Raw genomic sequence first — 14,491 nt, 5'->3', positions numbered from 1 at the left:
ACACACAAGCAGGAATACCTCAGAGGGAGATCTCATTGTGTCTCCAGATTTTAAAATAGAAGATGACAACTTCAGACAAGATTCTCCAGAAGAAAACCCCATTACCATAAATATACATCCAGCACTTTACTGTGCGAACATATCATCTGGTCCCTCTAATCATAAGGAACGTTCTCTTGATAATTCAGATTTTGCTACACACAGTACAGTTCATAAAGGTGATATATTATCTTGTATAGAACTTTTACCAGATTCAGAACGTCAGTCATTTTCTGTTACACATCAGAGAAGTCACAGAGGTGAGAAACCGTTTCCATGTCCTGAGTGTGGGAAAAGTTTTACACGTAAATCTAAGCTAGTTATACATCAGAGAAGTCACACAGGTGAGAAGCCGTTTCCATGTCCTGAGTGTGGGAAATGTTTTGCGTATAAATCTAATCTGGTTATACACCAGAGAAGTCACACAGGTGAAAAACCATTTCCATGCTCCGAGTGTGGGAAATGTTTTACACGGAAAGCAGATCTTGTTATACATCAGAGAACTCACACAGGTGAGAAGCTACTTCCATGCTCTGAGTGTGGGAAATGTTTTAACAAGAAATCATTTCTTATTGGCCATAAGAAGACACACACCGGTGAGAAGCTGTTTACATGCTCTGAGTGTGGGAAATGTTTTATATATAAATCACTTCTTGTTATGCATCAGAGAACTCACACAGGTGAAAAACCATTTCCATGCTCCGAGTGTGGGAAATGTTTTACACAGAAAGCAGATCTTGTTACACATCAGAGAAGAAGTCACACAGGTGAGAAGCTACTACCATGCTCTGAGTGTGGGAAATGTTTTACCAAGAAATCACTTCTCGTTAGACATCAGATGATACACACCGGTGAAAAACCATTTCCATGTTCTGAGTGTGGGAAATGTTTTACACGGAAATCAGATCTTGTTAAACATCAGAGAAGTCACACAGGTGAAAAACCATTTCCATGTTCTGAGTGTGGGAAATGTTTTACACAGAAATCGTCTCTTGTTATACATCAGAGAACTCACACAGGTGAGAAACCATTTCCATGCTCTGAGTGTGAGAAATGTTTTACACAGAAAGCAGATCTTGTTATACACCAGAGAAGTCACACAGGTGAGAAGCTACTACCATGCTCTGAGTGTGGGAAATGTTTTACCAAGAAATCACTTCTTGTTACACATAAGATGATACACACCGGTGAGAAACCGTTTACATGCTCTCAGTGTGGGAAATGTTTTACATATAAATCAGTTCTTGTTACACATAAGAGAACTCACACAGGTGAGAAACCATTTTCCTGTTCAGAGTGTGGGAAATGTTTTACACAGAAAGCAGATCTTGTTATACACCAGAGAAGTCACACAGGTGAGAAGCTACTACCATGCTCTGAGTGTGGGAAATGTTTTACCAAGAAATCACTTCTTGTTAGACATCAGATGATACACACCGGTGAAAAACCATTTCCATGTTCTGAGTGTGGGAAATGTTTTACACGGAAATCAGATCTTGTTAAACATCAGAGAGGTCACACAGGTGAGAGGCCATTTCCATGCTCTGAGTGTGGGAAATGTTTTACACGGAAATCAGATCTTGTTACACATCAGAGAAGTCACACAGGTGAAAAACCATTTCCATGTACTGAGTGTGGGAAATGTTTTACACAGATATCACATCTTGTCACACATCAGAGAAGTCACACAGGTAAGAGGCCATTTCCATGCTCTGAGTGTGGGAAATGTTTTAAAGAGAAATCAGATCTTCTTAGACATCAGAGAACTCACACAGGCAAAATACAATTTAAATGAACTGATATTCATGGACCATAGATGGTGCACAGTGCACAATCCAGTTGGTAACGGGGAAAACACAATGAGTAGAGTCTAAATAATGACTTAGTAAACAATTTGTATGTGATATCTAGTGTTAAATAATATTTAAGTAAAATTTGTGGAATAAAATGATAAAATAGCAGCTTAATAGACACTAAAAGGATTTCTCAAATGAATCCTAACAGAAAAACAAAATAATGATGCCACCAAAAGCGCTGTTCACCATAAACATGTCCAAATAAATTGTTTGTAATGGAAAGTAATCACCCTGTTAATGGTGTAAAGTCCTGTCCAGGTTTTTCTAAATTTGTTGTCCACAGAATAGAATACCACAGTTCCAGGTGATCCTTACTTGAATCCCAACAATAGGATAATCAATCTGAAAAATATAAATCGTATCTCCCACTTCCCATATAATGTGGAAAGAAGTTTGGGTCAATACATAAAAAAGAGTGCAGAGACCTTTTGACAAGGGTAAATATTTAATATAAAATCAAAACACTCACAATAGAAACAATACAGGCATGTAATCAAATCTTTCTCCAGTTACCAAGGATGGGTACCAAGAATCCTCCTACCTGGGATCCAGATGAACAACTTCCGTATTGCGGATAGACGTAACTTCCGGAAGTTCCGGCCTGTATACCGCACATGACCGGACATCGTCAACTCCGGATATAAGCACGCAATCATCCCCGGATTCACCAGAAGTTCCCACACGCTCCGGCATGTATACAACACGTGACCCGGACTCCATCTTCCCGTCACGTCCGGAAAATTACATGTGGTCTTTCCTCATTCTTTCCGGTGTACGTTCCAACACTTTTGCGCATGCTCAGACTAAAAGTTCTTGATTTCAGAGGTAAAGTCAATCACTATAATGGAGGATAATATCCTTATAAGGACAATAATGTCTGTGAAAATAACAATGCATCCAGAGGGCCCTCCATTCTATATTGCACATCAGGTCCATAATGTCCAAACAAAATCCATATAAATTACCTCGAGAAAAAGGGGGGAAAACATATATGTATAAATAAATGTGGATCAGTTCTTAAACTAATATAAACATTAAAATAAGCAACATTTTGAAAAAAGAGAATATGTGCAATAAATATTTTAAAAAACACAAGTTCAATTTCCCATTAAGACCTTGAGGGGATAGAGTCTTAAGTTGGTAGATCCATTTCATTTCTGCTTTAGAAAGACGTGAATCTATCCCTTGTTCTCCAACTATTAGGAACCAATTGTATCCCATAAAAAGATTTTAAAAAACATTCTTTGCAGTCATGTACCGATTTAAAATGGGCAGATACAGTGTGCGTTTGGAGGCCCTTTCTTATATTATAGATGTGCTCTGCTAAGCGGATTTTTAACATTCTACTGGTTTTTCCTTTATAAAATAGGCCACAGACACATTCAAGAAGATATATTACATATTTAGAATGATATGTAATAAAATCTTTAATGTGATATTTCTCACCATTAATCACAAATTCTTTAAAAACCCTATCTTTACATGGAACAGATCTACACATTAGGCAAGAGCCACATCTGTGAAAGCCTTTTGTACATACACTTCGCCTGATTTCATCTCCCAAATTACTATGAACTAATTTGGTTTTTAATGAAGGTGCTTTTCAATATATAAATATAGGAGCTTCAGGAAGAACTTCTTTTAATAAGGGATCTTGTTTCAACAACTTCCAATTGTTTTTAAACACTTTTTCTATTTCTTTATGGTATTGACTATACTGGCTAATAAAGGCCCACTCAAAACTATTCAATTGAACTTGTTCTCTAGTCTTGGTCTATCTTCATTCTAGCCTTAGATAGAGAAGTATCAGTATAGCCCTTCTAACTCTATTCATAGTTTCCTGTATTTGTTCTGTAATGAACAAATACAGAAAACTATGAATAGATTTAGAAGTAAGGGCTATACTGATACTTCTCTAAGGCTAGAATGAAGATAGACCAAGTAGATACAGAGGAGTTACTTAAGGTCAAGACTAGAGAACAAGTTCAAGTTAGGTCTGTTCAGCATTAATAGATGCACCACTAAGACACATTGTGATTAGAGTGGTGTAACTAGTGGTATATTTCCTGTAAAAGTTAAAGAAGATACATGTGTTAATGTTTGTGGCTGTAGAGCAGTCCTTCAATTTGTCTACTACAGCAAGAGATAATAGGTTTGAGGCCAAGTTAGAACTTGGGGGGGACAAATATGTATTTAGTGGTTCAATACAATACAAATCCTTATACTTTATAGTCACATGATGTAATTATATACATGGATAATAGCTAGTTTTTTTCTCAACTATAAACCTTTTCTCATATTTTACTTTTTCATTTGTATATGAGTGAACTTTAGCACCCACTGATAACGTGAGGATTTAATAACATGGGAGAAAATGGGGCTAGATTGTATAAAAGTACATAAATATGAAGAGTATATTGTTGACTCTATTAAATTATTGAAAAATAAATTGGAATATACCTTATGAGCAAGTCATATGACAGTGGCTTTAATGATAGGGATAATAGAATATATTAACTTAATAGAAATAGGTATAATCTGAGCCCAGCTCCATCACTAGCAAGTAGAGAGATAGAGCAGTGGTAGAGAAAAGGTTTAGGAAGCACAAGGTGATGAGTTCGAGTCCTGCGAAGGGAGGTGTATCAATTGGTGAGAACATTGAATTTAAATCAGGATATTATATCTTAAGGATGGCAAACCCCAGTTTTAACATAAAAAATAGCTCTTCTAAATGGGGGTGCTACCATAGACACAAATTATCAATGAAACAATGGGGAAGAAGAAGCTTTGTCAGCTATGATGCACTTATAGAAACATATAATAAAATATAACTATGTTTTATTGTAAAATATGGAATCAAGTTTTAAAACTAGCAAAATAAAAACAGATAAGAAAAATTGTGAAAAGAGTGTGCAGTGTATTTTATTCACATTTTCTAACTGTCCATCAAATATGTTATCAATAAAGTTGGATGTGTAAGAAATTGTCAGTGTCCCGTGTATTTTTGGAGTGATTTATGAGTGATTACAATAATATTCCTGACCTTATATTTGTACATATATTTATTACATATATATTATTTGGGTGGTTTTACATATTTTTTAATAAAATCTCAATGAGCCTGTATTTATGTATATGGCACAATATTTGCCTCAGGTGTCATATATATATCCTATTGTAAGGCATTAGAACTACTTATATAAATGTATTTGAACTTCACCAAAATGAATCTGTATGAAGAAACCAACATTTGAGGTGAAAGTATAACCAAAACTATATTATTATATAACCACACACAGATATTAACAATTGGAGATAGCTGACTTCCGGCTCTGACTGCATGGAGTGAGCGTCTCCCTCCCGGTGCTCCACCATGAACCCAGTGAATTTAACTTTTAAAGCTGATTAAACAGTCTCCAAAAGGGATTCCCATTACTATTACATTCTCCGGTGCTTTATGGAGAAATTCTCTCCTGCATCCTCTGCCGCTCCAACCTAGACAAGGAAAACACCGGGCTGAAGCTATCATGGAGGCACTCACACCAGCACACAATAAAGCTGCAACCTCTGACGCTGGTATAACGCAGATCTACCTCCTACAGTGCAGTAGTAGAGGCAATGAAATCCACTATGGGTCCCCTTTTAAATCAAGCTGTTAGTGACATTTTGACTCAGCTATAGCAATTGTCCCACAGAGTCTGACGTAGAGCATAGAATAGGCTCCCTCTATAACCATATGGCGGATGTTCAATACTCCATAAAAAATTGGAAAAGGAGAATTTTCAATTGAAAAACAAACTTGACGACCTTGAAAATAGATCTAGAAGAAACAACATCAGGCTGGTGGGGTCACCTGAGTCTGTGAAGGGACAGGCACTGGCAGTTTGTTCCATCCACGTCACCGTCACTTTTAGGCATTACAGAAGAATGCAAAGATCTGGTGATAGAGCGGGATCACAGAGTGGGTCCTTCTCCTAGACCCACAGGTACCAGAACTAGGGTCACATTATTTAAATGCTGAAATTATCTCCACAAGGTGGTGTTTTGGAGTGTTTTGCAGAAGAATAGGAATATCTCCTGGAAGGGCCATAAATTATATCATCCAAGATTTTTCTGTGGATCTCACACATGCCCGAAAAGCTTCCTCACCTATTTCTCGGAACTCATCCAGGAATGCAAGAAATTCACACTAATATACCCTGCTAGATGCCGCTTGTTCCAAGAGGATTCCTTCTAAGACCTCACCTGCCCAGACGACACACAAGTATATTTACATGAGAAAGCTCAATAATGAAGTGCAGATATCTCCCACCCAGTTTCTGCTCCACGGGGCTTACATGCAAAATCCATATTTCCTGCTTTGCTTAAGAGCTCAGTCATGCCCACCTATTTTTCTGATTAGGGTATTTATATATAGTTTATTATACACATCTGATTTCTCTTCTTGTTTTATGTCACTATTTTCTATTAAATATATGGTTCGGTATACTCGCTATGATATTCCCCCCCTGCTTCTGTACTATAGGGGTAGTGGCTAAAAGCTCGGGATCAGAAAGTTTTCTGTATACGATATTATAGTTGTATAGATCTGGTATAGTTACCTGCCCTGTTGAAATTCAATTTGATATCCTCTTAAGGACACTTTGAGCTGCACTAGCACTTTGGTATTGTTTTGCTGCTAATTTGGTTACCAATACACCTTTCTATTCTTTTGTCCAGGTGTGATTACTGATTATTATTCCATGTTGTTTAACTTATATACGATGATTATATGATGTATTTTTGTCTCATTTCGTCTTAATTTAAAAGTTAATTTTTTATATTTATGTGACACAGTGTGCCCCAAACAAAGAAGTTACTTTTTCCTCTTTTCTTCTATATAATCAGCTCTCACCAGACTCACATCATGCTCTGAGAGCATAGATTGGTACCTATATAGGCAGCTCTCAGCAGACACATAATATTCTGAGACCACAGATGGTACCTATATAGGCAGCTCTTGGCAGACACATAATATTCTGAGACCACAGATTGGTACCTATATAGACAGCTCTTGGCAGACACATCATACTCTGAGACCACAGATTGGTACCTATATAGGCAGCTCTTGGCAGACACAACATACTCTGAGACCACAGATTGGTACCTATATAGGCAGCTCTTGGCAGACACATCATACTCTGAGACCACAGATTGGTACCTATATAGGCAGCTCTTGGCAGACACATCATACTCTGAGACCACAGATTGGTACCTATATAGGCAGCTCTCAGCAGACTCACATCATACTCTGAGACCACAGATTGGTACCTATATAGGCAGCTCTCAGCAGACACATAATATTCTGAGTCCACAGATTGGTACCTATATAGGCAGCTCTTGGAAGACACATCATACTCTGAGACCACAGATTGGTACCTATATAGGCAGCTCTCAGCAGACACATAATATTCTGAGACCACAGATTGGTACCTATATAGGCAGCTCTTGGCAGACACATCATGCTCTGAGACCACAGATTGGTACCTATATAGGCAGCTCTCAGCAGACACATAATATTCTGAGACCACAGATTGGTACCTATATAGGCAGCTCTTGGCAGACCCACATAATACTCTGAGACCACACATGGTACCTATATAGGCAGCTCTCGGCAGACCCACATAATACTCTGAGAGCACAGATTGGTACCTATATAGGCAGCTCTTGGCAGACTCACATAATACTCTGAGACCACAGATGGTACCTATATAGGCAGCTCTTGGCAGACATATCATGCTCTGAGACCACAGATTAGTACCTATAGAGGCAGCTCTCGGCAGACCCACGTAATACACTGAGACCACAGATTGGTACCTATATAGGCAGCTCTCGGCAGACACATCATATCTGAGACCACAGATTGGTACCTATATAGACAGCTCTCGGCAGACTTACATCATATCTGAGACCACAGATTGGTACCTATATAGGCAGCTCTCGGCAGACTCACATCATACTCTGAGACCACAAATTGGTACCTATATAGGGAGCTCTCAGCAGACTCACATCATACTCTGAGAGCACAGATTGGTACCTATATAGGCAGCTCTTGGCAGACTCACATTATTCTCATTTAGTTCTTTTATTTCCAGAATTACAGTTGTGTCCTGTAGGACATACAAATATATATATATACACACACCCTGACGAAGTCTACTATGACGAAACGCGTTGGGAGTGGATAAAGACGTGGACATAGTGATGTCATCCGCTGCCTCTGGAGCCAGCGTGGGTCCTTGGAGTTAATCTCTTATGGCTGCCCTGACTGTGTATTGGGAACCTCATGATCCCTGGGAAGCTAAACTTACTGTTTTAAACCTTGATGTATGTGAGCTGATTTACAAGTAAAATTTGTAGTTTTTATACTTCTCATGAGTGCGCTCTCCGTGTTCATTACATTTCCAGATTTTTGGCTAAGCCGGGAACTAGCTGCACTACATCTATATGACATAGGTCTGGAAATTTGACTGTAGACTTCCTGCGCATTACTGACAGAATTGTGTGTGTGTGTGTGTATATATATATATATATATATATGTGCATTCTGGAACATCATATATTCTTCGTATAGACATAGCACACCATTCCATGTAGTAAGAAAAGTATGTTGTTTATATGATTACTAATTCTGTAGTGTTTTTTTTTCTATTAAATCCACCTTATATGGATTGGGCACAAATCTTCCCTCCCCTCCTCTATTCCTCATTTGTTTTCCTATTGTTATCCCTCCTTTCTTTTATACTTTGATTTATTGTAGTGAATTATTAATGGTCCCTTTGTTTAGCCAACATAAGTGTATATATACTGTAATTATTTGATCCCTGCCTATTTTGGCATCAGAGAGTATTATTGTCTGTTTTCTTGCTTACTCTAATGGCGGGCATGCTGTTTTGTGTAACTGGACATTTCCCTTATAACACTCAGGGATCAAAGATATTTGTACTTGTTATTTAATATGGCATACATGGCTATTGTTCTCAGTATTATATTCTGTTGGTATGATGAAAATCTAAATAAAACAGATTTAACTAACTGGAGGTAGTTCTAAATCACAGTGAATATATGGCTTATATGTTATATACACAGTGTCTGTCACCTAGAATGTATATAAATCCTTTGTGATAGAATCACTGGTAAAGTGGACAATAAACACTAGCTCCGGCTAGCTGGCACAAAAACCCTGCACTGGTGTGATGTTTCCTGACTGCTGTGTTTTGGAGGTGTCCATCTACCCCAGAAGAGGGACCTCTTACCTCGATCATATTACAAGTGGTGGAGAATGTGGGCATACACACTGAAAACTTATGTTTGAAATTTAAAATGACAGATACCAATCTGTTATTTTGGACATCAACTTGTATCTTGTAAAATCCATGGTGATGGCATAGGCAGATGCTTAGGTAAAGCCAGATTCTGCTTTAAACCTACACCCAAAGATAACATACATAGAGGAACAGCGTTAGACCTGGCTCATGGTCACATACCTGCAGGTCACCTAGGGGTAAGAAAAACCACTGAGCGAATTTTACAGAGGTTTTTCTGGCCCGGGATCCATAAAGATGTATCTGAATATTGTGCATCCTGCCCTGAATGTCAGTATCATGCTCCAAGGCTATATTTTCATAGTCCACTTGTCCCATTGCCCATTATTGAGGTTCCGTTTCAAAGAATAGATGGATGGATTTGGTTGGACCTCTAATGAAATCTGCCCAGGGCTAACAATATATTTTGATGATAATGGATTATGCAACCAGGTACCTAGAAGTGATACCATTGCACAATACATCAACAAAGACCATTGCTAGAGACTTAGGGCCTGATTCAGACCCTTTTGCAAGCGGGCGCTCACTCATATGCTACCAATGTTTTTCAATCTGTATGCGTACACTTTGTATTGCACGTGTGCGAACTGGTATGAGCGATGGGGAATGAGTGACAGGTCAAGCCGTTTGTGTGGTAACAAGGGCAGGCCACTAGAAATGGGGGAGTGGAGGTGCGGACACAGGCGTGCCTGAGAATCCGAACGCCATTTCATAGGCTTGCATAATTAACAGGCAGCTTCATAGGACATGTCACTTGGTTGATTTAGATACTGAAGTGCTCGCAGTGCTTGCGGCAGGGTATAGTCAACCTCAAATGCTGCAATTGTTTCCGATGGTGATCGATGTACCAATGGTTTTATACACTTCTGGGAGATGACATACACAAGTGGGAATCTTAAGACAGGCTGGTGGATGTCTATAAACACAAGGTGATCGCTTGCCCAGACATAGTGGGCATGCTTATGACTTGTCTTGCGAGCGGCTGCCTTGATGTCACTTAGCCGAATTTCCATATGCTGGGAGCGAGCGAGCACATTTAGCGAATGGGTCTAAATCAGGCCCTTAGTCCATGTCTTTAGCAGGTTGAGAATACCTAAGAAAATCCTGATTGACCAAGGTACCCCCTTTATCTCAAAAATCATGAGTTATGCGCCTGTTTAAAATTACTCAGTTAAGAACCTCTGTGTATCACCTCCAGACTGATGGGTTAGTGGAGAGGTTTAACAAAACTTTAAAAAATATGTTAAAGAAAGTGGTGGATAAATATGAAAGAGATTGGAATTATTACCTTCTTTATTGCTGGCCATAAGAGAGGTTCCCCCAATCCTCCGCAGGGTTTTCACCTTTTGATTTGTTGTACAGGAGACACCCAAGGGGATTACTGGATATTGCCAAAGAGACATGGGAGGGGCAGTCCAGTCCATATAAAACTGTTATTGAACATGTTTCTTAAATGCAGGAAAGAATTGCTGCAGTGGTACCGATAGTGAGAGAGCACTTGGACCAGGCCCAACAGGCACAGCAGCGGGTGTACAACTGCAATGCCCAGTTACGCGTCTTTGCTCCTGGGGACAGAGTGCTGTTTTGGTTCCCACAGTAGAAAGTAAACTTTTGGCTAAATGGCAAAGACCCTTTGAAATCCTAGAAAAAGTGGGGGAGGTTAATTATAAAGTTTACCAGCCTGGGAAAAGCCAGAACAGATATACCATGTAAATCTTATAAAACCTTGGAAGGATATAGCAGCTGTCCCATCCCCTCCAGTAAACCCAGGTCCTTTTGTTCCCAATGTAACAATTGCTAAACCCTATCAACTGTTCAACAGCAGGAGACTAAAGATTTTCTTATAAGAAATAGGGTTTTGTTTTCAGACATACCAGGTAAAACCATGGTTATTAAACATGACATAATCACTGATTCAGGCGTTAAGATTAACCTAAAGCTCTATAGATTACCAGAAGCCCAACGTGAATCAGTGTCCAAAGAAATAAAAAAAAGTTGGAGTTGGATGTAATTGAAGAATCACATAGTGAGTGGTCAAGTCCCATTGTGCTAATTCCAAAGCCTGACAGGAGTTTGTACTTCTGTAATGATTTCTGTAACTTGAATAATGTGTCAAAGTTCGATGCCTATCCAATGCCTAGGGTGGATTTGTGCACCAGAAGGGTTGTTCCAATACAAGATGTTGCCATTTGGCTTACATGGGGCACCTGCTACCTTTCAAAGGATGATGGATAAAATTCTAAGGCCCCATAGACAGTATGCTGCTAATTTAGCAGTCTCACCCAGAGTACAAGCAGTGTTGGTCTACATCTATAAAGCTGGATTGACAGCCAAAAAGTGTTGTCTAGGGATGGAAGAAGTAAAGTGTTTTACATAGACCATTGGCAGGGGTTTGATGAAGCCCCAACTTAATAATATCAAGGCACTAGAATATTGGCCACGACCCCTAAAAAGCAGGTGAGAACATTCTTGGGAATCACGGGGTAGGAGTTTATACCCAATTTTGCCACCATTGCAGTCCCACTGACAGACCTTACCAAAGGCAAAGAAATAGTTATGGTTAAATGGAGTCCTGAAGCAGAAAAGGCTTTTCAAGAGTTAAAAGTAGCATTGTGCACCCAACCAGTTCTGACGATACCTAAATCTGAAGAAATTCAGGTTGATTACTGGTCATGCCCCTTTAAAATGGTCAGAGAATAAAGAGAGCAATGGGAGAATAACTAGGTGGTTCTTGGTACTGCAAAATGTTACATTTTCAGTAGAGCACAGGCCAGGAAGCCAGCTGGCCAATGCAGACGCTTTGTCTCATGTGTTTTATATGGTGGCTGCAGTTGTTCCGCCCCACAGGTCAAAACAAAGGGGGGATATGTGACAGAAGCACTGGTAAAGTGCTAAATCACATATATGTATCTAAGGTTTTTGACCTATGTATTTTAAACCCCCAGGAAATGTATGTGTCTGCTTGATTAGAGTTTGGGCTTTAAGTAAAAGCCGGATAATGGGTCCTGGGGGTGTGGATGTGAGAGAATGGAGGGCTCCATTTACAAGGCTGGTTTATATGTTGGGGCCTTCAGCCTGAGAGCAGGCTAATTAGTGACTGCAGCTGTGACAGGCTGATAAAGGCTGTGTCAGGGTTTGGCTCAGTGTCTCATACCTGGGAGACAGACAGCAGACACACTGTGATGTACCACTTGTAATACTGTGCATATGCCTATGTTGGTGGTTAAGGCAGTAGGCCCTATCACTTTGAGAGAGGGAATTTATTATCTAGTTAGTGCCCAGACAGACTAAGATTTATTTTTGTTTTACATTTTTATACTGCACAATAAAAACTAGCTGTGGCTAGCTTGCACGAAAATCCTGGACTGCTGTGTTGTTTCCTGGCAGGTGTGTTTTGAGGTGCACATCTACCCTAGGAGAGGGACCTCCTACCCCAATCCTATTACAGCACATACATACACACACATACTTTCTGTGATCATTTTATCCTTAATGATAATGGGTAATGAATATGTGTCAGTGTAACAGCAGTATATTAGTATATTTAGACATTGAAGATATAATAGCTTTAATTTTTATAAAAAATTTGCTATGAATAAAATTTGCACTACTATTGGGGTAAGAATTTGGTATTGGGATTGCGTAGAATAAAAGTATAGGGCAATATTACTGTTATTCATATGCTACTGAGGACAATGCCTAGAATTTATTTCATTGTCTATACAGGAAACTAATAACTGAGGTTAGGTTGTGGGTGAGATACTTAGACTTTGGGGGGTTACAGTGAAGCTGTGGGGGATAGTTAGGCTGTGGGTGGAAGGCTTAGGCTGTGGGGGGGTTAGTGTTAATCTGTGGGGGGTTATGGTTAGGCTGCAGGTGGAAGGCTTAGGCTGTGGGGGGGTTAGGGTAAACCTGTGGGGGGTTATGGTTAGGCTGCAGGTGGAAGGCTTAGGCTTTGGGGGGGTTATGGTTAGGCTGTGGGGTGGTTAGGGTTAAGTTGTGATGTGATTGGGTTAGGCTGTGGGCATAAGGTTTAGACTGTGCAGGGTTAGGGTTAATCTGTGGGGGTCAGTGTAAGTCTGGGAGTTATGGTTAAACTGTAGGGGATAAAGTTGGGCTGTCGGGGTAGGGTTAAGCTGTCAGGGGGTAGTGTTAGGCTGTGGGGGTTAGGGTTTAGCTGTGGGGGATAGTTAGAGTTAGGCTGTGAGGGGATAGGGTTAGGCTGTGGGGGATAGGGTTAGGCACCTTATGGAGGATTAGCAGGATACTTACTGGAATGTTGAAGGATCACAGGTGTGAAGTTACATGACAGTTGGGACACGGAAGCTGCTGCAGTCATCAGGAGCAGGTAGGTAGCTGGTGGGCCACCAGGGAGAATATGGTGACATTCTCATTGCAGCAATATAAATGTTGCCAGATCACACCATCGATGGCTTGGTTCCAATGTTAAGTGGCTGAGGTTTCAATGTTTCCTTATCATTGACAATTCAGTTCCAATGTTAGCTCACTGTGACTGACTCCCGCAGCCGACCTTCCCCCACTAACTTCAGAGAATCTTCAACCAGACATGCAGCTTGGGCAGCGGCCAGTTGTCTGACGTGACGGTAACACTCAGTATGTCACAACAGAGCAGCTCTGCCTGACAATGACAAAGTGCACTGCTGACTGGCTAAGCTCAGAGTCCATCAGGACAGTCACATGGGTGTCACAGGTAGTAGAGCAGTGTGTGATCACTGCTGAGCATGAAGCACAGTAACAGCCTGCCTACCATTACTAGGAGGTGGTGGGTCAGCTCAGCCAGTCCTGCTGTACCCACGAGAAGTCTTGTGTAGAGACATCAGAACACACTGATATTTCATAACCAATGTTTAACATGAAATATATTGTGACCAAAGCTAAATACATCGGTACTATCAATGGTTTCTTTATGTCCATTTCTTACTGTAATACAGACATCAGTAATAGTATCTAAGTTGTCATCAGAGAAAATGTGGAGATGATTTACCAGAGAAGGTTCCAGTGACAAGTCCAAGCATCCTCCTCCAGTCCTCAGACCAAAGCTGGGGATGTGCAGAGGGGCAGGTACATTAGCCCATGTATAAGGGGGAACTGTCCTATTATATCTGTATGACTGACATAGAGCAGACACTTTACTGACATAGGGAGACGCTGTGACCCATCAAATAGGCTCATACACAGGTCCTTGTACCCATTACATGATCCCACATATGG

The 14,491-nt window shown here is 40.1% G+C and overlaps 1 protein-coding gene across 1 annotated transcript in view; it reads left to right on the top strand.

The window, feature by feature from the left end:
- Positions 1-2,158, top strand: part of LOC148480726 (uncharacterized) — a 280,051-nt gene extending 277,893 nt beyond the window's left edge. The window contains 2 exon segments of the mRNA XM_088453954.1: positions 366-1,735; positions 1,737-2,158. Of these exon segments, the coding sequence (XP_088310080.1) occupies positions 366-1,735; positions 1,737-1,913 (1,547 nt within the window). The 3' untranslated portion in view covers positions 1,914-2,158.
- The last annotated feature ends 12,333 nt before the right edge of the window (positions 2,159-14,491 follow it).

This window comes from Taudactylus pleione, unplaced genomic scaffold (genome assembly GCF_031769625.1).
Source record: "Taudactylus pleione unplaced genomic scaffold, aTauple2 ptg000603l, whole genome shotgun sequence".
NCBI lineage: Eukaryota > Metazoa > Chordata > Amphibia > Anura > Myobatrachidae > Taudactylus > Taudactylus pleione.
Note: the sequence above shows the minus strand (reverse complement) of the source record. Positions and strands in the feature narration are given on the sequence as shown.